Source organism: Dama dama, chromosome 1 (assembly GCF_033118175.1).
Source record: "Dama dama isolate Ldn47 chromosome 1, ASM3311817v1, whole genome shotgun sequence".
NCBI lineage: Eukaryota > Metazoa > Chordata > Mammalia > Artiodactyla > Cervidae > Dama > Dama dama.
The window spans coordinates 57822881-57849247 of NC_083681.1; the positions used below are offsets into that span (position 1 = coordinate 57822881).

The following is a 26367-nucleotide window of genomic DNA, read 5'->3' on the forward strand; positions in this document are numbered from 1 at the left end:
TTCAATAAATATTCACTGAGTGCCTTGTATGTGTAAGGCATTTTTCTGGGTCTTGGAACAGACAGTAAGTGGCTCCCAGGCAGGAATACTTCAGGGCAGCAAGTCCAAAAGCCTGTGGTAGGAAACAGCTTGCGCAGAGGACATAAATGGCTGTGTGGTCAATTTGCTTAAATCTCATTTTGTTTAACCATTTAGTTTTATATGATTTTAATTCTATCTATAGCATCTAAAGAGATGCTCAGTTAAGCTCTGCTCAGTCCTGACTGTAGCTGGAGAGAACAAAAGGGAATGGAGAAGGCTGCATTAAAAAGATTAAGCTGGATAAAAGTGGGGCCAGATCTAGAAGATTTGAATGTCAGGTTATAGAACTTAGATTTGACTTTGAAGTTAATTGGGAATTAGTAAATGAAAAAATTATGCTCAATTATGTTCAAATATGCTGATGTCATTAGGAATTAATGAGGTTGTTCCTACATTAAAACACGATGACTGCTTTTTTTTTTCTAACATGGACAAGTAAAAGAGACAGACATCCAGTTGATTCTGACTAAGGCACACAGAAATTACATTCCTTGACCATTTTTACTTAAGAAGTGGCAAAAGAAAAGACTACATATTGTTATCTGTGCAATAATGCGTTACCTCAAAAATTATTTTCAGATGATCATTCAGAAGACAGTATCACAGTCTTTGTTCAGTTTTGTCATATCTACTTTCAAGTGATATCTTTTGAATAGAATCAAAAAAGCAAGCTGGTGGGATTTCACCGGTGGGACTAAAACATTAAGGACAAACACAACACCATTTCCTTTATAATAGAAAGGTACCTCTAGAGTGGGTAGAGTATGAAAGAGAGTGATGAAGGGGCTTTAGTAGTAATCTATAAAATGATAGGGTTGGACTACATTGATAACTAATGTTCTTTTCTAGATCTAAATTTTATGATTATTGTGTATCACTAAAACATAACTGCTAATAGGACTATATGTTTCTACCTTTATATTCCTCCTTATCTCTTGCCGTGTGCTTGGTATATAGTTAAGTTCTCAAAACATCTGATTAATGAATAAATTAATTAGTAAGTTATAAAAGTAGACATGGAATTCAAAAAAGCAATATAGCCATTTTTGGCAAACACATACTATACTTCTCTAAGAGAACCAACATACCATAGTAGGGTAAAATGGTTGGCAATAACAAGAAATCATAATGAGGAACCTGAGGCATCAAAAAAAGTTAAATAATATGCCCAATTTCTTTACAAAATTAGGAAAATGAGATCATTTTTATGTTAATTGTTGAAGATGGTTAAAACACTATCACTTAAATAAAGTTAACATTGGGAAAACGACTTACATAGAGAGCCTCATTCTTCTGTTATGTTTAAGGAAGCAGTGTTAAAACTAATTCTCTTCAACAGTTGCAAGTTGAACAGGCAACCAAGTTGAACAGTTGCAACCAAGTTGAACAGGCAAATCCTCATCTTATATCTAGCTACTGTTTTCCTAGATAAAATTTAAGCCCGTTAAGTCAAAGATCATATGAATATATAATAAATTTGACTTAATTCATCAATTGGATGTACTGATACCGTCTTCAAAAGAAATCAGATGATGTGATGTACCTCATCTTGTTCTGCTCCAATGACTTTCCAGCATATGAATAAAATGCAAACTCTTTACCAGGTCCTATAAGATCTATACCTTACTCCTGTCTACTGTTACCCTCCCTCTCTATTACTGTTCAGTCACACTGTCCTTCTCAGTGTTTGTTCAACACCTCAGTCTCATTCTGGCCGAACTTTCTCTTCTCTCTGCCTGGAAGGCTCTATCTTCAAGTATTTACAAATCTTAATATCTCAGTTCATCATTCAGGTCTTTGTTCAAACGTCACTTCATAGAGGTTTTCCCTAAAGATTTCATTCCAAACTGTATCACCCTGCCCTTGCCTCTCTAATTCCTTATCAGTTTTATTTTCCTTCCTAGCATACAGACTACTTGGAAAATATGTATTATTTGGTTACATATTTATCGCTTAGTTCCCTTATAAAATGCAAGCACTATGAGAGCTGGAACTTCATCTGCACTCCAGAACCTAGAAAAGGGTTTGTCATATATTTAAAAATTTTTACATACTTGTTGAATAACTGAATGAATGAACTAATGAAGATTTTCAAGATATGTGTGCAAAAAATAAATGCAGAATAGTGGATATGGTATTCAACCATTTGTATTTTCAAAAGACATATACATACTTGTATGTGTGTGGGCTCTCTTAGGAAGATAACACAAGAAATTGAAAATACAGTTGCTTGATGGTGGGAAAATAATTGACAAGCAGGTTTACTTTCTCCTTATATTCTTTTGTATTATTTGGGTTTTAAACAAGTCTAGGTAATTTTATCTCAAAAACAAAACAAAAAATATTAAAAGTTACCTTAAACACAAAGTTTCTCTTAATAACTTTGGAATACTTTTTCCTGAGCTGTTATTCTACAAATAGAAATGTGCTAAACAATTTACATACTTATTTAATCTCTGGAACAACCCTGTGATATAGGATTTTATATCACAAGATATGATACAAAATCATACCTATTTTAAATACAGAGAAACTGTAATACAGAGAGGTTAAGTTAACTGGCTGAAGTCACATCACTGGAAGCACAAGACATGAAATTTGAACTCTGACTGACTGAACCTAAAGTTCAAGTATTTAGTCATCCTCTCCATAATGAGATAAATATATAACTAAGAAATTTTCTGATAGAAGAAGTTAAACTATTTATTTCCACTTCTGACAGAAACCTCAGGGCCTAATACTGGGGCTCCTGAAATGAAGGTTGAAACAAAACCGAAGTTCATGATTTTTCTGTGCCAGTTGGATAATGTAAGTATCTATTTTCAGAAAATGTTATTAATTGAGAACTCTTGAATTAGGTGAATATGGTGATAATTAGTAATAATGAACAGTGGCTGTCATTTGAGTACACTCTGTATGCCAGGCATTATGATAAACATTTGACATTCATCATCTCATTCAGTCCTTAAAATATAAAGTAGACTCTATTACTGTCTCCAATTTATAAAAACAGAGACTTAGTTTTAGGATAAGGAATTTTTCCAAAATGACATAGCAATTAAATGAGAAGCCAGAATGTGGATCCAGGTCCAAATCTACAATCCATGTTCTTAGCAGCTATGCTTTATTGGAATCAAAACAAAAGGCTTTCAAAAAATGGAGCAGACGTGTTGTAAAAATTTTCTTGAAGGTGTGGAGTAATACAGTTATAATTTATTTCTTAAATACAAATTCAAATTTGAATTTGATTCAGATTCCATAAACATTTTTTAGGACCAGGAACTACCTTCCACTTTATCATGTACAGTCTCTACTTAAACCTCTTATTGGAAATAACTTGAGTGTTAGAGCCACTGCTTCTAGTAACTTGCAAGCATCAAGGAAGAATGAAAATTTCAAATGGGAGGAGGACAGTACTAACATCTGGACTATCTTTTTCCTCCTAGTTTTCAGAGTTGACAGCTTAAAAGTCATTTTATTGTGTACCTTAATTGATTCAAGGTATATTTAGAGTGGTACAAGATATGTTTTTAAAATGAACTTTGTGTACTTGTAAATACTTGTTTAGTAATAGAAGAGAAGACAATTTCTACCGTTAAAAGGCAGATAATCTTTGTGTACTGAAACAAACAATTCCTACAAAATAGTAGAAGGTTAATAAAAAGCAGTATCTAGTCTTTGGATTTCATGTTTTCTGGCAACAAAGTTCATAAATACTTACCAAAATCCAAGATGGAGGCGCTGACCATGGTAGAATAACACTATCAACTGAAACCTGTACAATGCCTAACATATCCTACCTGGTTGTTAAAAATTAGTAACCTCTACACTATACAACACAAATTTTCAATTCTGGCCAAATAATGTCATAAACAGCTGTCAGCCTTGACTTCTCTGAAAGGGAGTGCCTAATAAACACTCCTCAAGGCGAATCTCGCAGAAACTTAAGAAGCGATGGTAGAAGAACTGATTCTCAGTGCTTTTTCATTTGCAGAGCATCATCTACCAGTATCTGTTCCATAGCCAGGCTGATCCTCAGCAAACCCCAAATTAGTCACTGTTGGCAGGTTTTATCTTGATGTTACAACTAGGGCTCGGGGAAGGTTCCCAGCTGATCTTTGACAGGTTAACAGCGGAACCTCGCTGGACAAAAAGCTTGCAAGTTGGTGAACCAAGGCTCCTCATCGGATAGTTAAGCCTAGAGTTAGTTATACTTCAAAACAAAACACTCTGTGTATGGAGTCCGGAAGGAACTTTGCACAGTAAGGTACTGAACAGTTAGTGTTCTGCCAAAGTCTGGGAAAAGAGCCAGGATGCCCTTTAAAATTTCCGACTTCCTCAGAATTTCAGGTAGGAGATCCCTGATCTTCCTGCTGAGCCGTCGAGGACTCTCGTTCAGGCAGAGCCACATTCTAGTGCGTTCTCAAGTTCCTGCTTCCCTTCACTTTCTCCTCAAGGAACCTTAACCAGGCCCACCCGCAACCCTACACCAAAGCCGCACTTAACGCTTCCGTGTTTGTCAACAAGCCCAGTTGGTCCTCTATTCCTGAGACGGCGGGACCTCTTCGCTTCCAGCGAGATAGGTCATCCAGAAAAAGTCCCCGAGACCAGTTTTCTCCTCTAGCCTTACACTCACCTCAGGCCCAGAAAGTTTCAGGGACTCTTCACTCGATTGTCCGCCACCCGGTTATTCAAACTCAGCCTCGAGATTCAAACTCTAGCCAGCTTCTTCAGCGCCTCTTTTCATTGGCTGCCGTCTTCGTGACGTCACCACGCAGGACGTGGCCGTGGCGCGCTGCAGTTTGGCGCCAGGCGTCTTAGCGGCGCGGAGCACTAGAAGCTGCCTTACTCCGCGTCACCGTGGCAACGCGGAGGCTGTTTCCGGAGGCGTTGGCCGAGGTGGGCGGGGTTAGGCTGCAGCTGCAGGTGGGAGGCAGCCACCTGGGATCTTCAGGAAGCCTTCAGACCGCGGGCTCGGGCCCGGCCCCTGGGTTCAGGGTGTGAGTGAGACGAGTGCGGGCAGGGCTTGGCCTTGCCCTCTGCTAGGGGGAGAGGCGGAGCCTGTTGGGTATGGATTAATGGGTTTTGGGTGTTTACTTTCTCCTTTTCTCTATTAAACAATGAGGCCTCCAAGGCACAGGTCCCGCGACCTGGAAGCTATACGGGCCTGTTCCTTCCAGCCACTTTCATTTGGACAGAACTGGGGTCAATTCATCTAAATTAATCCAAAATTAATCCAAAAGTCCAGGACTTTTGGTTTGAGGCCCCAGGCTTCATTGCTCAGGAACCCCAGGCCCATTCCCTTAGTGCCTGCTGACTGTGAAACTATTTGTTGTATGACTGTTTTTTCCATTTCTTTCTAAGATGACATTACAAAATAAATTTATTTAAATTTATTGGCCTAGTTCATTATTGGATGCAGTGGGCTTTTAAGTCCTGGGTTGTAGTTAGAATTTTAGAATGTAACTATAAAAAGAAAAATATATATATCTGGAAAAAAATGGCAGATGTGTTTGCTAAGAGAATTCATCGTTTGTTTCTCAGGATATTTTCAATAGTATGATCTGAATTTTTGTTGTTCTTATGTTACTATTGTTGTATCCATTCAGCAGTTATTGATTGTATATTTTAAGGACATAATAGCACACAGTTGAGTCAAACTCCTGGCCCTCTTGGAGCTTATGTTCTAGTGATTCAACATCACCATATATACAGGATGGCACACCACTAAATGTTGAGTATTATAAGTGAACAATGTAGGGGAAACCTTCATAGGCATTTATTTCATATTGAAGAAAATCAGAAGCACTTTGTATTGTATATGATACATAATATATGATTATTTCTGAGCACTGGATAGAGCATCAATCAAGCTACTAATTGCTGGCTGTACTAGATGGATCTTAGCTAATGAGATAGTGATTTGTATGGTGCTGGGTTTGGTAGTAAAACTGAGAAGGCTTTTTCTTTTATTTCAAATATGCACTCACTCTGTGGTACTTTACTTTGATGTTCTGGGCATTTTATTAATTTTATATATACTATCTGATCACTTCCAAGTTTCAAAACAGCCCATGAGATGTATATACTATTTATTTTACTGAAAAGAAAACTGAAGTTTTCAAAAAATCTCTGAAGAAAAATATTTATTTTGAAGGGTACAACCCAGCCAATTCAGAATGGAGTCACTTGTTTCTGAAATACTTTCTAGATTAAGTGATATTAATATGATATCCTAATTTAGTCTGAAAATAGGCATGTTTTACCAATTCCTTGTAAAACTGTACTGATCATTGCTAAAGGAGAAGTGTTTAAATTTCTTCCTTTTTGATAGCCACATTGTATAAGGCTGAACCTATTTCACGGGTGTTTCTACACCTAATCTAGTGCTTATTTTACATTTAAATTCTGCATCACGCTTGCTGTTTAAAAGAGTTCAGATTATGAAGTTCATATTCTTAAGGAATTGTCCATCTCTCTTAAGGAATAAGAGAAATTTTAATGTTACAATCAATGTCATTACTCTGGCAGCTGGCTTCTCTTTAATTGGCAAGTCATTAAGGAGTTTAATAGAATGGATAGGAAACTGGTGTATTTTGTAACGAAGTGAAGGCAAAAGAACCAAAATTTTTCAAACACGTAGTGCTAAGGAGAAAGAACTTCCCACCTTTTGTTAGGAATTAAGAGTAAAACTAACTGCCGTCTTACTTAGAACTCAGCAATTTAACATAGGTTTAGAGTAAACCGAAAAGAGTGGAGAAAAAGATAAAATGGAAAGTTAGATTTGAAGTTGCATCAGACACATAAAAAAGTAAAAGTGAATTTAAAGCTGGCAATGATAGGAATTTATATCCCACCCCACCCCCAGGAACACCTTTTGGAGCCCAAGCGCCTGCGGGACCCTTTGGCAGCTGGGGACTGGAAGCAACGGAACCAAAGGCAGACGGTCCTCGGTTGCTGGGGCGGACGTGGGCCCAATCTGTCCGTTCTCGCAAGTTTCCCCCAGGGCTGGGACCTGGGCGAGCGGCAAATTCAGAATTTCCCGGACTGTAGTGGTTGTCGCAGGCCCGAGTTGGAGGCTAACTGAGAAATCTTCGTTCCTCAGGTGAGGAGAAGGTGGTCGAGTCCCGGGAGCTCTTTTGGAACCCGCTCCACGCCTGTGGGGGAACTTCCAGGGGACGACGGATTCGCCCAGCGCAAAGGAAACGCGCGCCTCTGCTCTCACGCTTACTTTCCTCAGCACTCATTCATACCGAGTTCAGAAGTTTCTAAACAGTTTCCCTCGTCCGAGTGTAATTCTTACGCAAAAGAATGGATTTTTTCTTCTTCTTCTTCTTTAGGACCTTTTTCACGTTCTCTGCGTTCGGTTGCCAGCCTCCAGGTCGACTTTTTGGCCTTGGGAATTAAAATTTCCAAAGAGTTTTCTCTGTAGGGTGAGCTGACTGCAATGATGGTAATTGGGTAGTACCGTTGAGGAAGTAGTTTTCAAAGGTATCGCTCACCTTTGTGTTCCCACGTTTAAAAGAGTAACCAGGCTAATTCCGTGGTCTCAGCCGCTTAGACTGAATTTTGCTGGCAGGCAAAAAGTTAAATGGCTTACCTAGGAAACCACAGAGTTGGCTCTAAAGCTTAGATTTCCTGATATCCTGCTTCTTTACTGTAAACAGAGGGAACCTAAAACTATCTTAAATCTTTCAGGGTGGCTGGTTCTTAGCAGACTGCAGGAGTGCTCTGAGTTACCTGGTAGGAGATTGGGCTGCAGAAGAGAGGGGATTTCCTTTAGAGCTTGCCCCCTTCCATTTTTAGGGACATGTTAAAAAACACAACCAAAGAGGAAGGTTAATTACTGAAATGTTTTCTCTATGCTTATTCAGGTTAGTAGCCAATTGATGCATAATAAACTCTAAAGGCTTTGTACCTTAAATATATTTGAGTAAATACAAAGAAATTGATTGCAGAGGAAAATTCAATGCTGTTGAAAACTTCTCTTTTTTAAATCCTACTTGGCTTTCCCTGCATGGTTCTGATTCTGATATTGGAATTGATGGACTTTTTTATTTGTTCGATTGCTTGTTTTGTTAAAAAAGTTATCAAAATCTGAACATCCAGTTTAGATTGTTTACCATTTATTGGATAGGCAGAATAATAGAATCAGTTTTAGTTGTATTGTTTAAATACTCCAGATTCCAGTACTTAGGGCTGTGCATCCTTACAGTGTCTTCTGTTGGGTGCCACACTGTATACTGTGTTTCCAGGGGGAGTAGACCAACAGTAGGATATTGGCTCCTTAAAAAAGGTGAGTCTAATTCATGGCATACTAAAAATACATAGTCAGTGTAATCAAAGTATCTTTCAATTACATGACTGTATTAAATAAAGCCAGTTGGCTGTGTTTATAACATGTAGGTTAAGATAAAAAATTCTGGGGAAAGATTGCTGGTGTTACAGTTCTAGCTTTATGACTCTCCAACTGTGTGACCTTTTGCAGATTACTTCTCTGTTTTCTCCTCTGTAAAATGGAAATAATAATAGTACCTACCTCTAAGTGCTGGAGTAAGGATTAAATGAGTTAGTCCATATAGTGTGCTTAGACTAGTAAGTGGTACTTAGTAAGTGCTCAATAAATGTTAGCATTTATTTTGAAATATGTTAGAAATGCCAAGTTAGAGCATAGTTTGGCTTGTGTAAACTTTCTGGAAAGCATAAGGTATAATTCATAATCTGGCTAATTTGTTAACTGCTGAACAACTAAAATTGTTATACTGTTATACAACATTATATAGCATTTATATATATAGTTGTTATACAGATGTTATACTGAACATCTAAAATTAAAACACTCATTTAACAGACTTTTTTGGCATAGTTTTTCTGTGTCATATTTGCAACATAATTAGTGAATTATGTCTTTGGTACAGTTGACATTATCCTCACAGTTACATCTTATTGATACTATATACAATATCAAATATATATTTTTATGTTACAATTATTAATGTGATTGACTTTTCAACATTATTCTTCATTTTCTATTGCAAAAGGAAGTTAAGGCATATTTAAGCAAAATTTATCTTTCTTGGCTATTTTGAAAATGTGGTTTTTCGTAGGGTTCGGGAGACAGGTGAAATTTCTAAAGCAAGGTTTGATACAAACATTAATTCTGTAGAATCTGGAATATATCGAACCAGTTTTTTTTTCACCAAGAAAACACATATTGAGCACCTAGTATGCATCTAATTTTGTGGATATAAAGGTGTGGTTCTAACTTCTAAGTAACTCATAATTCATGAGGAAGGAAGAGTAGTGTTAAATTGTTATTTATTGTAATAATGTCAAAAATGTTGTTTGCAACCACAAACAACATTTGGAGTAAAGAGCATAATATTTTCAAAAGGTATTCTGTTAATATATTTCATAAATTATGTTTTTTCCTCTTCATTTTAGAGTTGAACATTCCAGAATAAAACGGAGCAAGTTAGAGGGAAAAAAAAGAATGTATCAGTTATTTACTTGATTTTTTGGCGGGGCAGGGAGCAGACAATTAAAACAGTGTTGGATGTGAAATGTCAAAGTGTGTTCAGTGGAGTGTTTATAAAGTATAGTTTAAAATGATATATATGTCACTGATACAGGGCATGGTGAGATGATTTTGTCAAAAATTATCCATGACAAAATCTATAAGTTTTTTTTCACAGACTGATAACCTCTTTTTCTTTTCGGTTGTACATGCATAGCCTTTTTTCAGTTTCTCAAAGTTAAATTGAAAATTAAGATTTAGCATTATGTGAAAAACAATTAAAAGGGCTTGAAATTAAAGAACATGTGAACCTAAAATAGAATGATATTTATAATCCCGTCAGCCATCTAGATAGCTTTTTCAGATTAACGGTTTTGATGCATTGAACCCATTCTTTAAACTTAATTAAAATTCAAAAAAACATATTTCGGAAAATTATGATTAATAAATATTCATATCTCTGATGGTTAAAACATTAATGGTCTTACAGCTTTTCAGGCCACATTAAAAATTATATTTTCAGATAGTCTCTGGGGTTCTCTTGGGTTCCTTGCCTTATATAAGGAGGGTAGTCACTGTCACTTGTTTGAAATGATGAGTTTTATATATTTTTCATGTGGTAAATATTGTACACTAATTTGCTTTCCCCCAAGTGTTATAACATTCGTTAAAAAAAAAAAATCCAACAATCATGATTTTAATTTTTTTCTAGATTTGTTGATCTACAGAATGCTTCGATACCCATATTTTTGTAGAATCCATAAAAATTTTCTTTCATGCTGGTTGGAATCTGGCATATTTAATTTGGGTGTCTGGCCAAAAAAAATACATGCTACAGCAGAAAGATATAATGAATATGAAGCCCAGGAGGAAACAGATCAAACTGGAGTTGAGGAGTTACACAGATCTCAAGATAGAGATTCTGAAGTGATGACTAAGTTACATATTCCAGTGATGGTGGATGAAGTTGTTCGTTGTTTGGCACCACAAAAAGGGCAGGTAAGTTGATTAATCTTATATTTTCTAACACTTTTTACTTGAAATACAATTCACTTAATGTTCACATTTAAGTGGTTTTTAGTGTATTTACAATGTTATACAATTATCACCACTGTATAATGCAAGAACATTCTTATTATCCCAGTAGGAAACCCCAAACCCATTAGCATTCACTCCCCATTGATTCCCTTCTCCTTGTGCCTGACAACTTGCTGATCTATTTTTTGTCCATATGGATTTGTCTGATCTGGACATTTCATATCAATGGATTCATGCACTTTGTGATCTTTTCTGCCTGCCTTTTACTTAGCATGTTTTCAAGATTTATCCATGTTGTGATGTGTGTCACTAATTATTTCTTTTTATTCCTGAATCATTCTGTTGTATGGATATGACTTTTTTTTTAATCTGTTCATCAATTGATAAGGTTTATGTTTCCATGTTTAGACTACTCTGAAATGCTGCTATGAACATTCATGTAAAAGTTTTTGTGTGAACATATATTCAGTTCTTTTGGGCATGTGCCTTGGAGTGGATGCTGGGTCATATGCTAACTCTATGCCTAACTTTTTGAGAATCTGGCAAACCGTTTTCCAGAGTTGGCTAGTTTCATCAAATAACAGTTTTAAAAGGAAAAGAATATCATATTCTATGTGGTTAGGATATGAAAACGAAATTCTATTATAGCCTCTTGAGAATTTTAATCTTTTTAGGAATGACTGGAGACAAAGGTAGAAATTTCAATTCCCATCCTGTTTTCTTAGGCTAAGTTTTCAGCTACCCTTTTGTCTTACTGAGAATTCTCCAGAGAAATAGGACCAACAGGATGTGTTGGGGAGGTGTGAGTATATATGTGGTTGTCAAAAGAGAGAGAAGGAGAGATTGATTGATTTTAAAGAATTCCCTCAATTGATTATAGAGGGTTGGTAAATTCAGAATCTCCATAGTAGGCTGGCAGGCTGGAGACTCACTTAAGACTTCCAGTTTGAGTCCAGAGACAGTTGACTGGAAGCACTTCTCCCTGTTCCAGGGAGGGCAGTGATTGTTCTATTAAGGCTTTCCAGTGACTGGATGAGACCAACCCATTTTTTGGGAGGATAATCTACTTTACTCGGTCCAGTAACCTGTGAAGTAGAGAAATAACCAAAGAAAAACAAACCCCATAAAATCTCCTCCTAATTCAGTATTGCATCTGCCTTTTTTCAAAAACCAAGTGAAATAAAATTAGGCAATTCTATAACTTGACCTACCCTGCTGTTTCATTGTTTAAGTTCCTGATAAATGTAATGTTGGTTTGTTTTTACGTTTCTATTGTTCTGATTTGAGTTGAGTTTTCTAGTTACCTTTTATTGAAAGTTTAATTTTATGAATGTTATTTCTGAGAACTTTAAGGTGAGGTACACTTAGAGACAATGTTATTTCTTACCTTTTCTGCTGTCTGGCAGACAGCTTTATTCACTATTCCCTTAATCTTCAAGTAATAAAGAACTGCTGACAGTCCTTGGACAGGAAAGGTCTTCATTCTTCCAGAATCCATTATTTGCTGTGTTTCTTTCTGAGCCTTTTCTCCAAAATCATATTCCTTTGCAAACTATGAGTCATACATTCACCTGTATCAATCACCCACTTAATTACTGTTTTTCATATCACCTTCGATGATAAATTTACAAATGAAACTCTTGATCATAATAAGAACTTTAAAAAAAATCTACATGTAGTTTTGAGTGAGGCCTTGATCATTTAATAATTATTTCCTTTTCTTTGATATTTAAAAGATGCTTACTTAAAGAAAATAATTGATCATGGGAATTTCTTCTTTATCATAGCCTATTCACTACATATTAATTGTGCAAATATTTATGAGTTTGAATTAAAAGAACAAAGAATTGCTCACATTTTTCTCTTCTTTAGGGCTTCACTGGTGCTCAGTTGGTAAAGAACCCGCTTGCAATTCAGGGGACCCTGGTTCAATTCCTGGGTCAGGAAGATCCGCTGAAGAAGGGATAGGCTCCCCATTTCAGTGTTCTTGGGCTTCCCTTGTGGCTCAGCTGGTAAAGCATCTGCCTGCAATGCAGGAGACCTGGGTTCAATCCCTGAGTTAGGAAGATTCCCTGGAGAAGAGAAAGGCTACCCATAGGGTCACAAAGAGTTGCACACAGCTGAGTGACTTTCACTTTTTCTCTTCCTTGGGAGTTACTCTTTGTGACCCTGTGCACTGTAGCTCACCAGGCTCCTCTTGTCCATGGAAGTCTCTAGGCAAGAATGCTGGAGTGGGTTCCCATTTCCTTCTCCAGGGGATCTTCCTGACCCAGGGATTGAACCTGGGTCTCCTGCACTGCAGAGAGACTCTTTACTGACTGAGCCACCAGGGAAGCCTTGGGAGATACAGAAGGAATTAAACAAATTATAATTCTTTCTCCTTTCCCATTTTTCATTATTTCATATTCTGGGTGAATAATTTTTTGTAAGAAAATACTACTTGTTCTAAAGACATTTTTCTTGCTCTTGAAGATGTTTTAGTATAGGCTACCTTGGTCAGTCTTTTATTCCTAATTTCTGAAAACTGGAGACAATAAGCATGATCCTTTCTAGCTGAAGATGATAGCAGTTCAGAGGATATAGGAAGCTTTGTATTCTTTGCCCAATAATGTTGCTAATGTAGCTTGGTGCCTTGAGGGTTTCTGTAAGAGTGATAAGTTACGAGGGACATGATGGTCATGCAAGGACTAGTACCAGTAGCTATGTAATTTCCTACAAGTAGCTTACTGTGGCTCTACCTCAGATTCCTCATCTGTGATATGAAGTACAACCTGTCTCCTATGATCATTGTGAGGGTTAAATGAGTTCATTTATTTAAATTGCTTAGAATGATATCTTCTGAGTAGTATAAGCTCAGTAAACATTAGCTAATACTATTATGGGGATTAAAAAGGATCAACATTAGTAGCTAGATACAATAATATTAAGGAGAATATGTAAAATAGATAGCTAATGGGAAGTTTCTTATAACACAAGGAGCTCAAATTGGTGCTCTGTGACAAGCTAGAGGGGTGGGATGGGGTGAGGGGTATATGAGAGGATTAGGAGGGAGGGGACATATGTATACTTAGGTGTGGTTTACATTGTTGTATGGCAAAAATAAAAAAATCATGGAAAAAAAATTAGGAGAAAAATGCTAGGAGACAGCAAAAGTGGAGATAAAAGTACCAACAAAGGTGAAACCAACATGTTTGCAGCTGGAAAGTACTGTTTCTTATGCCTTGAACCATTCTTCAGGTCTTGAGTTAAATTTTATTTTCTCAGGGAAGCTTTTCCAGAGCATACAGAGGAGGATCGTCTCCTGGTTAACATATTCATGGAGTCATACACTTTTCTTTCCTAGCATTTATAATTTTTTTTTTAATGAGATTATTTGTTCAGTGCATGTCTTTCCTAGCAGACTGCCCTCCATGAATGTCATGGACATGTTGATCTTGTCTACCATTATATTTACAGGGCCTAGCATAAGGACTGTAACATGGTGGATTTGTAATGATTTTTAAGGCAATGGATAAAAGTCAGAGTAAACTGGAGCACAGATGTGAGGGACAGATAAAAGGAATATCCCTCAAGTACTAAGGGAGCTTCTCAGGCTCAAGACTTCCGTATGATTCCAGCCTCAGTGTGGCAGGCCCAGTCTGAGGAAGCAGCTGGAGAAATCTGGTAAAGGAACATATAGGAGGACTGAGAAAATGAGTTGGTATCTAACTGATGCAGAATAGATTATGATAAATGTCAGGCTAAATTTGTAAGTTTGAGTTTCTAAATACTCAAAATAAGTGTTTTATCTATTTTGATATTCTAACATTTAATATTAATTTCATTGTTGCTTGATTTGCTATAGTTGTCATGGTATAAGGTATACTTTTCTTTATAAAAATGCATTATACTCTATATAATGGATTTTCCCTAACATCAATAGCAACATTTCACTTGTTTTACTTTAAATCTTTATAATCTTTGAATAGAGATTGAGCATAAAAGAGAAAATCCTGGTACTATAGATTTACTTTCTTTAAATATTAAAAGCTGATCAGTCACAGAAGGAAGGAGCTTATTTTGTTTGACCTCAAATTATTGAGAAATTTAGAAACCTCTATAAGAGACAGGCCCTGTACCATAGCACATATATGAAGATGCATTTTTTTCCTAAAGAAAGGACTGTATAAATTTCAGATGAAATGGACTGTGTCAACATGTAGTTGTTTCCTCTTCCTTTATTTTTAAACATATAGCTTTCTTGGAAACAGATTTTTATTTTAAATTTTATTCTGCCTTTGTTTATTTGAAAAATGTTTCTGTTTTAAAGCATCATGGAGCTAGTTAAATGACCTTTGTTATCAAAATACCTTCAGAAGTGTGATATTTCCAGTGTTGTACTGGTAAATATTTAACACCTGGTCTGTTGGTCAGGGTGGAGTATGGTTTTAAAAAAAAGAAAAACCCCAATTTATTTTGTTTGAAGATTTTCATGAAATACAAATTTCTATTATCACCCGTTTCAAGCTAGTAACCTGGTATCATTGAATGTACCATTAGGAAGAAGTATGTACAGTTGGCTCTCTCCAACCCGTGTGAATGACACTGGATATGACTCTCACGATTGATGCCATTAGATATATGTAGGTTATATAATGGCAAAAAATTTTGCCTGACAATTCTGAAAATTAGTATAGTCTGTCAATTTTTCCTTTAGCTTATTTGACATTCCCTACTTAAGATCTGTATTTTGTGTTTCTCTACCCTAGAAGGTACCATGGTTTAGCCATAGAATACTGTTTTCATTTACTTTTTTAGCAGTGACATTCTTTTTTTCTCTAATAAACAATCCATCCCAAATATAAAACAGGTTAAAAATGATATTCTGTAGTATGACTTTGTTTATATGATTTACTGGTGCTAGAATCCATAATGCATTATATAACAGTGAGACATTTTGTTGAGTGCAAAAACTTTGAAATTAGCATTAGTGTCCTTTTATTTTTTGCACAATTTGAATTCACATCGATAAATAAATATAAAATGTAACAGTTTGTTTTTTAAAGTTGTCCTGAAATCTCACCTTGATTTTTATTTCTGTAGAAGTAGTAAGATAATTTTAATTAAATCAAAGAGGCATTTTATTAATAAACATATAATTAATAAACATATAACAGCGGTAAAGCAGTTATAACTATTTTTGCACCTAATTTCAGACCACCAAAATAAATGAAGCAAAAACTATGGGAATTGAGGGGAGAAAGAGACAGTACTACAGAAATAGTTAAGAGACTTCAGTACCTACTCACAATATTCTATAGAACAACCAGACAGTATTTAAATAAGGGAATAGAGAACTTAACACAATAAACCAATTGTTTAAGACATACAGAACACTCTACTCAATATCAGCAACATACACATGTCTTGAGTACACATGGGACATTTTCCAGGATAGAATGTGTGTTAAGCTGTAAGTTCAGTCTCAATAGATTGTAAAAGATATCATTCAGAGTATCTTCTCCAGTCACAATGGGATAAAATTAGAAATCAACAGCAGAATACAATCTAGGAAATTCATGAATTTGTGGATATTAAGTAAAACATTCTTAAACAACCAATAGATCAAAGAAGAAATCACAAGGGAAACTAGAAAATACATAGAGATGAATGAAAACAAAATCACAATATACCAAAACTTAAGTTACACAGTGAAAGAAGTCCTAAGGGAGAAATTTATAGCTATAAATGCCTAGGTAAAAAAACAAAGTTCTCAAATCAGCAACCTATCTGTACAACTAAAGGAACTAGGAAAAGAAGAACAAATGAAACCCAAAGTGAAATGGTGGAGAGAATCAATGAAACCAATTTTAAGGGACCAACAAAATTGACCAGTCAATTGTTCTATACAAGGTTCTAACTGTTGCTTCTTGACCAGCATATAGGTTTTTCAGGAGATGTAAGATGGTCTGGTATTCCCATTTCTTTAAGAGTTTTCCACACTGTCTTATGATCCACAAGTCAAAGGCTTCAGCATAGTCAATGAAACAGAGGTAGATGGTTTTCTTTAGTTCCCTTGCTTTCTTTTTCATCCTGTGAATCTTGGCAGTTTGATCTCTAGATTGAGAAAGGAGTACGACAAGGCTATTTATTGTCACCCTGTTTGTTTAACTTATATGCAGAGCACATCATGAGAAATGCTGGGCTGGATGAGTTACAAGCTGGAATAAAGATTGCTGGGAGAAATATCGACAACCTCAGATATGCAGATGATGACACTCTAATGGCAGAAACTAAAGAGGAACTAAAAACTTCTTGATGAGGGTGAAGTAGAGTGGAAAAGCCGGCTTAAAACTAAATATTGAAAAAACTAAGATCATGGCATCTGGTCCTAGCACTTCATGACAAATTGAAGGGAAAAAGGTGGAAGCTGTGACAGATTTCCTCTTCTTGGGCTCTAAAATGATTGTGGATGGTGACTGCAGCCATGAAATTAGAAGATGATTGCTTCTTGGTGGGAAAGCTATGACAAACCTAGACAGTGTGTTAAAAAGCAAAGACATCACTTTGCCGACAAAGGTCCATATAGTCAAGGCTATGGCCTTTCCAGTATTCATGTGCAGTTGTGAGAGCTGGACCATAACAAGGGCAGAGTGCTGAAGAATTGATGCTTTTGAACGCTGGTGTTGGAGAAGACTTTTGGGAGTCCCTTGGAAAGCAAGAAGATCAAACCAGTCAATCTTAAAGGAAATCAACTATGAATACTCATTGGAAGGATTGATGCTGAAGTTGAAACTTCAATACTTTGGCCACCTGATATGAATAGCTGACTCATTGGGAAAGACCCTGATGCTGGGAAAGATTGAAGGCAGAAGGAGAAAAGGGCAACAGAGGATGAAATGATTGGATGGCATCACTAATGTAATGGACATGAACTTGGGCAAACTATGGGAGATGGTGAGGGACAAGGAGGCCTGGCATGTAGCAGTCCATGGGGTTGTGAAGAGTCAGATGCGACTTGGCAACTGAACAAAAGGAACAAAAACAATAATGACAGTCTTAGCTAGAAGGACTAAGAGAAAAAGAGAGAAGACTCAAATTAACAAATTGAAAATGGGGTGATAGCCACCAATTCTACAGAAATAGAAAGGTTTATATGAGAGTTCTAAGAATGACTGTATGCCTACAAATTTGATGGTGGTTTAGTTGCTAAGTCGTGTCTGACTCTTGTGACCCCATGGACTGTAGCCTGCCAGGCTCCTCTGTCCATGGGATTTTCCAGGCAAAAATACTAGAGTGAGTTGCCATTTCCTTCTCCAGGGGATCTTCCTGACCCAAGGATTGAACCTGGGTCTCCTGCACTGCAGGCAGATTCTTTACCGACTAAGCCAGCTTAGATTAAATGGATAAATTCCTAGAAACAACAAGACCTACCAAGACTAAATCAAGAAGAAATAGAAAATCTGAATAGACCTATAACTAGTAAGGACATTGAATCAGTACTCAACAATCTCTTGACAAAGAAAAGCCCCAGACCTGATGGCTTCACTGGTGAATTCTAGCAAACATTCAGTGGCGAATTAGTATGAACCCATATCAGACTTTTCTGAAAAAACTGAAGAGGAGGGAATACTTTCTAACTCGTCCTATAAGGCCAGCATGTTCTTGATACCAAAGCTAGACACAGAGACTACAAGCAAAGAAAACTACAGACTGATATCCCTTATAAACATTGACACAAAAATCCTCAGCAGATACTTGTAAACAGAGTTCAGCAGCACACTTATAGAATTATACACCATGACCAAGTAGAATTTATTCCTGAAATGCAGTGTTTTCATCAAACAAAAAAAATTGATCAATGTTATATGTCACATCAACAAAATGAAGGAAAAAGAAAAAGCATGTAGTCATCTTAATCGATGCAGAAAAATCATTTTACACAAAACTTACCACTTTTTCATAATAAAAACACTCAACAAGCTAGAATAGAAGGAAAGTACCTCCATGTAATAAAAGCCTTATATGAAAAACCCACAGTAAATATGATACTCAGTAGTGAAATACTGAAAGAGTTTCCTCTAAGATCAGGAACATGACAGTGATGCCCATTTCACCAGCTCTATTCAACAAACTACTGGGAGTTCTAGCTGGAGCCGTTAGGCAAGAAAAAGAAACAAAAGGCATCCATATTGGAAAGGAAGAAGTAATACTATAACTGCAGATGATACGATCTTATACATAGAAAACGCTAGAGATCCCACATACAAGAAATAGCCCAAATCAAAACAAAAAGAACTCAGCAATTAATTTAGTGAAGTAGCAGCTTACAAAGGCAGCACACAAAAAATCTATACATGAACAATCAACAATCTGAAATGAAAATTATGATATGGTTCCATTTGTAATAGCATTGAAAAGAATGAAGTACTTAGGAATAAATATAACCAAGGAAGTGAAAGACACATACAATGACATCTACAAGATATTTGTAAAAAAAAATAAAAAAAAAAACATAACACATCATGTGTTCATGGATTAGAATACTTAATATTGGGGGGAGGTAGGTCCCAACGGCCCTTGGAGCTGCAACCGCCTTTTGCGCCCTTCTTGCTGACCCTATGCTCCAGTTCTTGCTTGGATTTACTCTTGACAACGTGGTGGGAATGTATCTGGCTCAAAACTATGACATACCAAACCTGGCTAAAAAAACTTGAGGAAATTACAAAAGACGTGGACGCTAAGAAGAAACCCCCTAGTTGCTGAAGCCAACTCTAGCACTGCCTTCTGGATAAACTGAGTCTACTGTTCTCCAGGGCCTCCTTTACCGTCTGAACCAAAAGCTTTTGTTTTAATCTCCAGCCTCAGCAGTTTTCTTTTTTGCTAGACCTTGCATTGCCTTACAGCACAAAAGGGACCAGAAGTTAAGAGCGACCCTTATTTCTCCAACATCCTCACTTCTTCCCTTCCTCCTTCCAGCCTCTTGGGAGGTCCTGAGAATGGAATCATGGTGCTCGATTAGTTATCATACCTTTAGTTAGTAGTCTCTCCGTTATTCTTTTGAGATTTCTACTACCTTTTTCAAAAGAAAAATGAATGAGTTTTGTGTAGTTGATGAGATCTAAACAATGTGTGTTTCAGAGTCTGGTAATTATAATGGGTTTTTAAACATTTGGTACTAAATTATGTTGTTTCACAGTAGTAATTAAAATGAAAATCTGGAAGCTAGTTTCTGTGAATTATCCACTGATTTTATATCATCAGGAAGCTCCATAGTTACTAATTTCACCAATAAATCAATTTACTATTCATTAACCAAGAAACTGTTCTGAGAACCCTATCAGGAATTGGGAAATTTAAAAGTATTTAAAATAATGGTCTTTGTCTTCAGTAGAATTCATAATCTAGTGTGCCTCTTTTTTTCTAGATGTATTTGATTTGGCTCTTTTCAGTCATGAGAATCATAGTTAATGGGACTACAGGTACCTTTGACATTACATGGTAGATCTATGAGAAATTGTTTATAAAGGAAATTTTCTGCATTTTTGCATTAAAAAAGTATGTACATTAAAAAAAAAAATAGAATACTTAATATTGCTAAAATGTCAATGTGACCCAAAGCTGCCTACTGAATCAATGAAATTTGTTCCAAAATCTTAATGATGTTATCTTAGAAATACAGATGCTGTGAAAAACATTTAAAGCAGAATATTATGATCCAGCAATTCCATTTCTGAGAATATGTACCCAAAAGGATTGAAAGAAGTTTCTTGAAGCAAAATATTTGCACACCCATGTTCATGGCAGCATTCACAATATCTAGAACATGGGGCTAACTCAAGTGTTCGTTGATGGGTGAAGAGAAGCAACATATGACCTACACATATCACCTGGTATTATCCAGCCTTACAAAGAAGGGTATTCTTCAGTATGCTACAGCATGGATGAATCATAAAGACATTTTGATAGATGAACAAGTCAGTCATACATACTAAACTATATGATTCCACTTATAAGAGACACTTAGTGTAATCAATATCGTGGAGACAGAAAGTAGAATGGCAGTTGCTAAGAGCTAGGGAAGAGAGGAATGGGGGAGTTATTGTTTAATAAGTATGGAGTTTGAGAAGGTAAAATGAGTTTTGTAAATGGATGGTAGTGATGGTTGTGTAACACTATGGATGTGTTTAATTCCTCCCATTGAAAGCTACACTTAAAAATGGTTAAGATGATTAGGTTTTATGTTGTTTGTTTTAGCATAATAAAAATTTGCTTAAAAAATGCAAGTTACTGATTTGAAGAAAACACACTTTTTTATATTAATTCATGGCTATTAGAAATAGATGATTGTTTCATAATTATATGCAAACATTCAAGTAACATAAATATTGTTGCTTTTCTATTTTACTGTCACAGATTCTATGTTTCTTGCAGATTTTTTTTCTATGTGTACTTCTAAAATATCTTTAATATATATTTTAAAGCCCCATTAATACTAATTTCGTGATTGGTTTTATGTTTATTATATACGATATTTTATTAGTACCATGAAGTCAAGTGGGCCTTAGAAAGTGTTACTATGAACAAAGCCAGGTGAGGTGATGTCATTCCAGATGAACTATTTAAAAACCCTAATAGACATTGCAGTTAAAGTGCTGCACTCAGCATGTCAGCAGTTGTGGAGAACTCGGCAGTGGCTGCATGACTGGAAAATCATGTTCAAACTTCTCTACAATTGCACTCATTTCTCATGCTAGCTAGGTTATGCTCAAAATCCTTCAAGGCAGGCTTCAGCAGTGTGTGAACTGAGACCTCCCAGAAGTACAAGCTGGTTTCGAAGATGCAGAGGAACCAGGGATCAGATTGCCAGCATTCATTGGATCACGGAGAAAGCAAGGGAATTCCAGAAAAACATTTACTTCTGCTTCGTTGGCTACACTAAAGCCTTTGACTGTGTGAATCACAGCAAACTGTGGAAAATTCTCAAAGAGGTGGGAATACCAGACGACCTTACCTAGAAACCTGTGTGTGGATCAAGAAGCAATAGTTAGAACTGGACATGGAACAACTGAGTGGGTCAAAACTGGAAAAGGAATACGACAAGGCTCTGTACTCTCACCCTGCTTATTTAACTTATATGCAGAGTACATCATGTGAAATGTTAGGCTGGATGAATCACAAGCTGATATCAAGATAGCTGGGAGAAACATTAATAACCTCAGATATGCAGATGATACCACTCTAATGGCAGAACATGAAGAGGAACTACAGAGCCTCTTGATGAGGGTGAAAGAGGAGAGTGAAAAAGCTGGCTTCAAACTCAAAATTAAAAAAACTAAGATCATGGCATCCAGTCCCATCATTTCATGGCAAACAGATGGTGAAAAAGTGGAAGCAGTGACAGGTTCTCTTTTCTTGGGCTCCAGAATCACTGCAGATGGTGACTGCAGCCATGAAATTAAAATACACTAGCTCCTTGAAAGGAAAGCTATGACAAAACCAGATAGCATATTAAAAAGCAGAAACATCATTTTGCTGTCAAAGGTCCATATTGTCAAAGCTATGGTTTCTCCAGGAGTCATGTGCTGTTGTGAAAGTTAGACCGTAAAGAGGCTGAGCACTGAAAAATTAATGCTTTTGAATTGTGCTAGACTCTTTGGAGTCTCCTGGACTGCAAGGAGATCAAACCAATCAATCCTAAAAGAAATCAATCCTAAGTATTCATTAGAAGGACTGATGCTGAAGCTAAAGCTCCTATACTTTGGCCACCTGATGTGAAGACCTGACTCATTGGAAAAGACCCTGATGTTGAGAAAGGTTGAGGGTAGGAGGAGAAGGGGATGACAGAGGATGAGATAGTTGGATGGTATCACTGACTAAATGGACATGAGTTTGAGCAAACTCCAGGAGATAGCATAGGACAGAGGAACCTGCTCTGCTGTAGTCCACGGAGTTGCAAAGAATCTGACATGACTTAGCGACTGAACAACAACAACAATTTATTTAATACCTTATCTGATATTTCAGATACTTGTCACATTTATAGGTGGTCTGCACTACCTGGTGATGTGATGAACATTTTACATACTCTTGTTAAGGTATTTAAAATCTTTTAGGCAGCCATCAGTAATAAACACAAAACAATTAGACAATTATATATTGAGTTCTTATATTTGATCATTTAATTAAAAGTTTTTCTTATCTCTTCTTTTTTTGGTAAAAACTACAGTTTATCAGCTCTAATGTGTACTAGTGAAACCCACGTTATTCAGACTATCAAATTTAGAATTTCCTCATAGAGTTTTAGGGTGGGGCATATGGACATTTGAATCTCAATGGTAAATTTAGCATATTTTCTCTAACCAGAATATATATATTTAATGCTATTTATAAAATAGTTTTTCATATCATAAGAAATATGAAAAACTGATTCAGAAGTGAGTTTTCTGGTTGTATTTTCAAATTTTATTTGGCCTTTTTGTTATTTAGTTGGTAAATCGTCTTCATCTCTTTTGCAACTGCATGGACTGTAGTCTCCCAGGCTCCTCTACTCTTGGGATTTCCCAGGCAGGAATACTGTAGTGGGTAGCCATTTCCTTCTCCAGGGGATCTTCCTGACCCAGGGATCAAACCTACCCCTTCTGCTTGGCAGGTGGATTCTTTACCACTGAACCAGGGAGTCTTTAGCTAAATGAGTTACTCATTTGTGCCAAAATGTTTCCTAGTTTCTTTAACAATTCTTAGTTTTAGAAATCCCTGAGCAATAGTCTAGTCATAGTTACATAGTTTATAACTAAAAGGATAATAAGTTGTTCCTACTTATTTTCCCATAAAGATATTAGTGCTATTTAAAATACTCATTTTATATTATGTGCTTTTATAATTTGCATATGATTACAATAGTTTTCATATTAAAATCTTTAATAATTGCAGTGTATTTCTTGAGTGTATATCCACCCTTTCTGGTAAGTTCAGTGTCTGTGAGAATTTTCTTGCTTTTCTTTCAGTGACTTAATATAGTTTTATCAGTGAATATAATTGTCTTCATTAGAATTTAGAAGCACAGTGTAAATACAGGACATTGGAACTTTATTTACATAAATAAGATCAATAACTTAATCAATTCTTTTGCCTATCCAGTGTCTTTAAATTATCTTCTTATGATTTGCTCTTTTTATAGTCCAGAAACTGAATCCTACATTTTTTGCCATTCAAATATGAGAATTAAATTTTTTCTTGCTTTAAATTTAGCCTAAAAATTAATTAGAAATTACAGTTTTCCTGCTTTGATGATAACTCCCAAATAAATGTGGTTCCATTGTTGTGAAAATGATCTTCCATTTAAAAAGTCAGATATATGTACTGAATTTTAAGTTTTATTTGAGCCATTCTTCAAGTTCAGTAAATAGAGACCTAGGAAGAAACAAATGTCCATTCTGTAAGGGAAGCTTACAGGAAGAAAGAAACGGGTGAAGCTTTTCTGTTCACAAAGCACATTTGCATGAGTCATCCTGAGTACTGGTTACTCTCTATTTAGGTCAACACTAGTCCCTGATCAATAGTCTAATCATAGTTACTGGAAGAGGCTAGGTCCAATGGTTCTTTCTTTTCCTATTGTTTTTCTATGTCCCATATTGTTTTTGTTAAAAGTGCTAGTGAGTATACCTTGACCTTGTGAATTCTCAGAACATTTCATTTTACTCTTCTTCCACTACCTTCTCCTCATATAACTCCTTAGCTGTAAGTAGCAAATTTAAAGTGTTATTTTATAATAAACCAAGTTACAGAGCTTCATGGTGACTCACCTTACAGTAATGATCTGTGAGCTCTCTTCTTTGTTTTTGTGGGTGCTAGTTTTTGTCTCCTTTGGGTGAAGAAAAGGAGATAATGTACATTTAAAGATTTTATTTGCTTTCATGAATGTTGTTTCAGAAAATATTGATATGCATTTTTATAGCAACTTACCTTTTCTTTTATGTGTAAACGTTTCACTTGGTTTGTTTGAGTCCTTAATGTATAAGATGTTATATTGCATTGTATACTAATTTTAAGGATATATTTTATCCTTGTCATAGTCATTTGCTCTTTGTGATATAGAGTATTTTTCTATATTTATAATTAAATTTCCAGAAAAGACAAATATTTTGTTTTTTTAATATATATATAGTCTTTTTTTTTTTTTTTCTTTTTGAACAGCAAAAGAAATTAACTCTGGATATACAATATATTTATAAAGATGGAGGATTTTTCACATGAGGCCAGTGTATGCTGGGAAAAATATTATTAGTAGCAACAACATGAAGTTGTAGAAGATTTTAATGTTTGTGAAGCACTTTTATATATTGTTGTCTGTGCTTTCCATTAGTGTTGATCTCAGTAGCATTTTGTACAAAGTTACACATTAACTGCAGAAAAAAAAAAAAGAGGAAATATGTCCAATCCTTCTGTTATATTGGAATCATGTAGTAATAAATGATATTAGTTGGACTTGAATGCCCCTAGTTACCAATCAGATTATGTGGTTTATGTTTTTTTTTTTCCCCCACCATTAGTATTAGTTCTTAGTACCTAGTGGTCAGCCTACAAAAGCTTCAGTATTAGGCCTCTAAACTTATAGGTCAGGTATTTTGGTCTAACATCCCTAGAGCATAGATCACTAGCTTCCTTGGCACATGAGGGACTACATCAGTGCTCAGTCATTTGAAGTATGTTAATTCCAGAAAAACATCTACTTCCGCTTCATTGACTACACTAAAGCCTTTGTGTGGAACACAACAAACTGGAAAATTCTTAAAGAGATGGGAATACCAGACTACTTTAACTGCTTCCTGAGAAACCTGCATGCAGATCAAGAAGCAACAGTTAGAACCACACATGGAATAATGGACTGGTTTAAAGTTGGGAAAGGAGTATGTCAAGACAGTATATTGTCACCCTGCTTATTTAACTTCTGTGCAGAGTACATCATGCAAAATGCTGGACTGGATGAAGCTCAAGCTGGAATCAAGATTGCCTGGAGAAATATCAATAACCTCAGATATGCAGATGACATCACTCTATTGGCATAAAGTGCAGAGGAACTAAAGAGCCTCTTGATGAAAGTGAAAAGGGAAAGTGAAAAAGCTGGCTTAAAACTCAACTTTCAAAAAACATTAAAATCATGGCATCTGGTCCCATCACTTCATGGCAAATAGATGCAGAAACAATGGAAACAGTGACAGACTTTTTCTTGGACTCCAAAATCACTGCAAATGGTGTCTGTAGGCTTGAAATTAAAAGATACTTGCTCCTTGGAAGAAAAGCTATGACAAACCTGGACAACGTTTTAAAAAGCAGAGATATCACTTTGGCCACCTGATGCAAAGAACTGACTCATTAGAACAGACTCTGATGCTGGGAAAGATTGAAGGCAGGAAGAAGCAGGTGGGAAGACAGGATGAGATGGTTGGATGGCATCACTGACTCGATGGACGTGAGTTTGAGTAAACTCCAGGAGATTTTGTAGGGCAGGGAAACCTTGCATGCACATAAAACACTTATGTTCAGTTTACAACTATTTACATGGTATGTAATTTTTCTGGGCTTCAGAGTCACTGCAGATGGTGACTGCAGCCATAAAATTAAAGACGCTTACTCCTTGGAAGGAAAGTTATGACCAACCTAGACAGCATATTAAAAAGCAGAGACATTACTTTGCCAGCAAAGGTCTGTCTAGTCAAGGCTGTGGTTTTTCCATTGGTCATGTATGGATG

The 26367-nt window shown here is 36.1% G+C and overlaps 2 protein-coding genes and 1 pseudogene across 8 annotated transcripts in view; 2 read left to right on the top strand and 1 right to left on the bottom strand.

Annotated features, from left to right (window-relative positions):
- The window catches only part of KIF18A (kinesin family member 18A), an 80064-nt gene extending 75244 nt beyond the window's left edge, over positions 1 to 4820 (bottom strand). Inside the window, exon 1 of the mRNA XM_061151067.1 lies at positions 4718 to 4820. The gene's annotated coding sequence lies outside the window, so the exon portion shown is untranslated. The remainder of the gene's footprint in view (positions 1 to 4717) is intronic.
- Positions 4821 to 4905: 85 nt separating this feature from the next.
- The window catches only part of METTL15 (methyltransferase 15, mitochondrial 12S rRNA N4-cytidine), a 366840-nt gene continuing 345378 nt past the window's right edge, over positions 4906 to 26367 (top strand). For 3 of the 7 annotated variants that reach the window (XM_061151106.1, XM_061151078.1, XM_061151116.1), the window contains exons 1-3: positions 4995 to 5149; positions 6950 to 7186; positions 10311 to 10597. In XM_061151106.1, the coding sequence (XP_061007089.1) occupies positions 10328 to 10597 (270 nt within the window). In that variant the 5' untranslated portion in view covers positions 4995 to 5149; positions 6950 to 7186; positions 10311 to 10327. The other 4 variants (XM_061151088.1, XM_061151125.1, XM_061151132.1 and 1 more) reach the window with 4 other exon arrangements.
- LOC133062303 (short transmembrane mitochondrial protein 1-like) lies at positions 10463 to 23865 on the top strand (annotated as a pseudogene).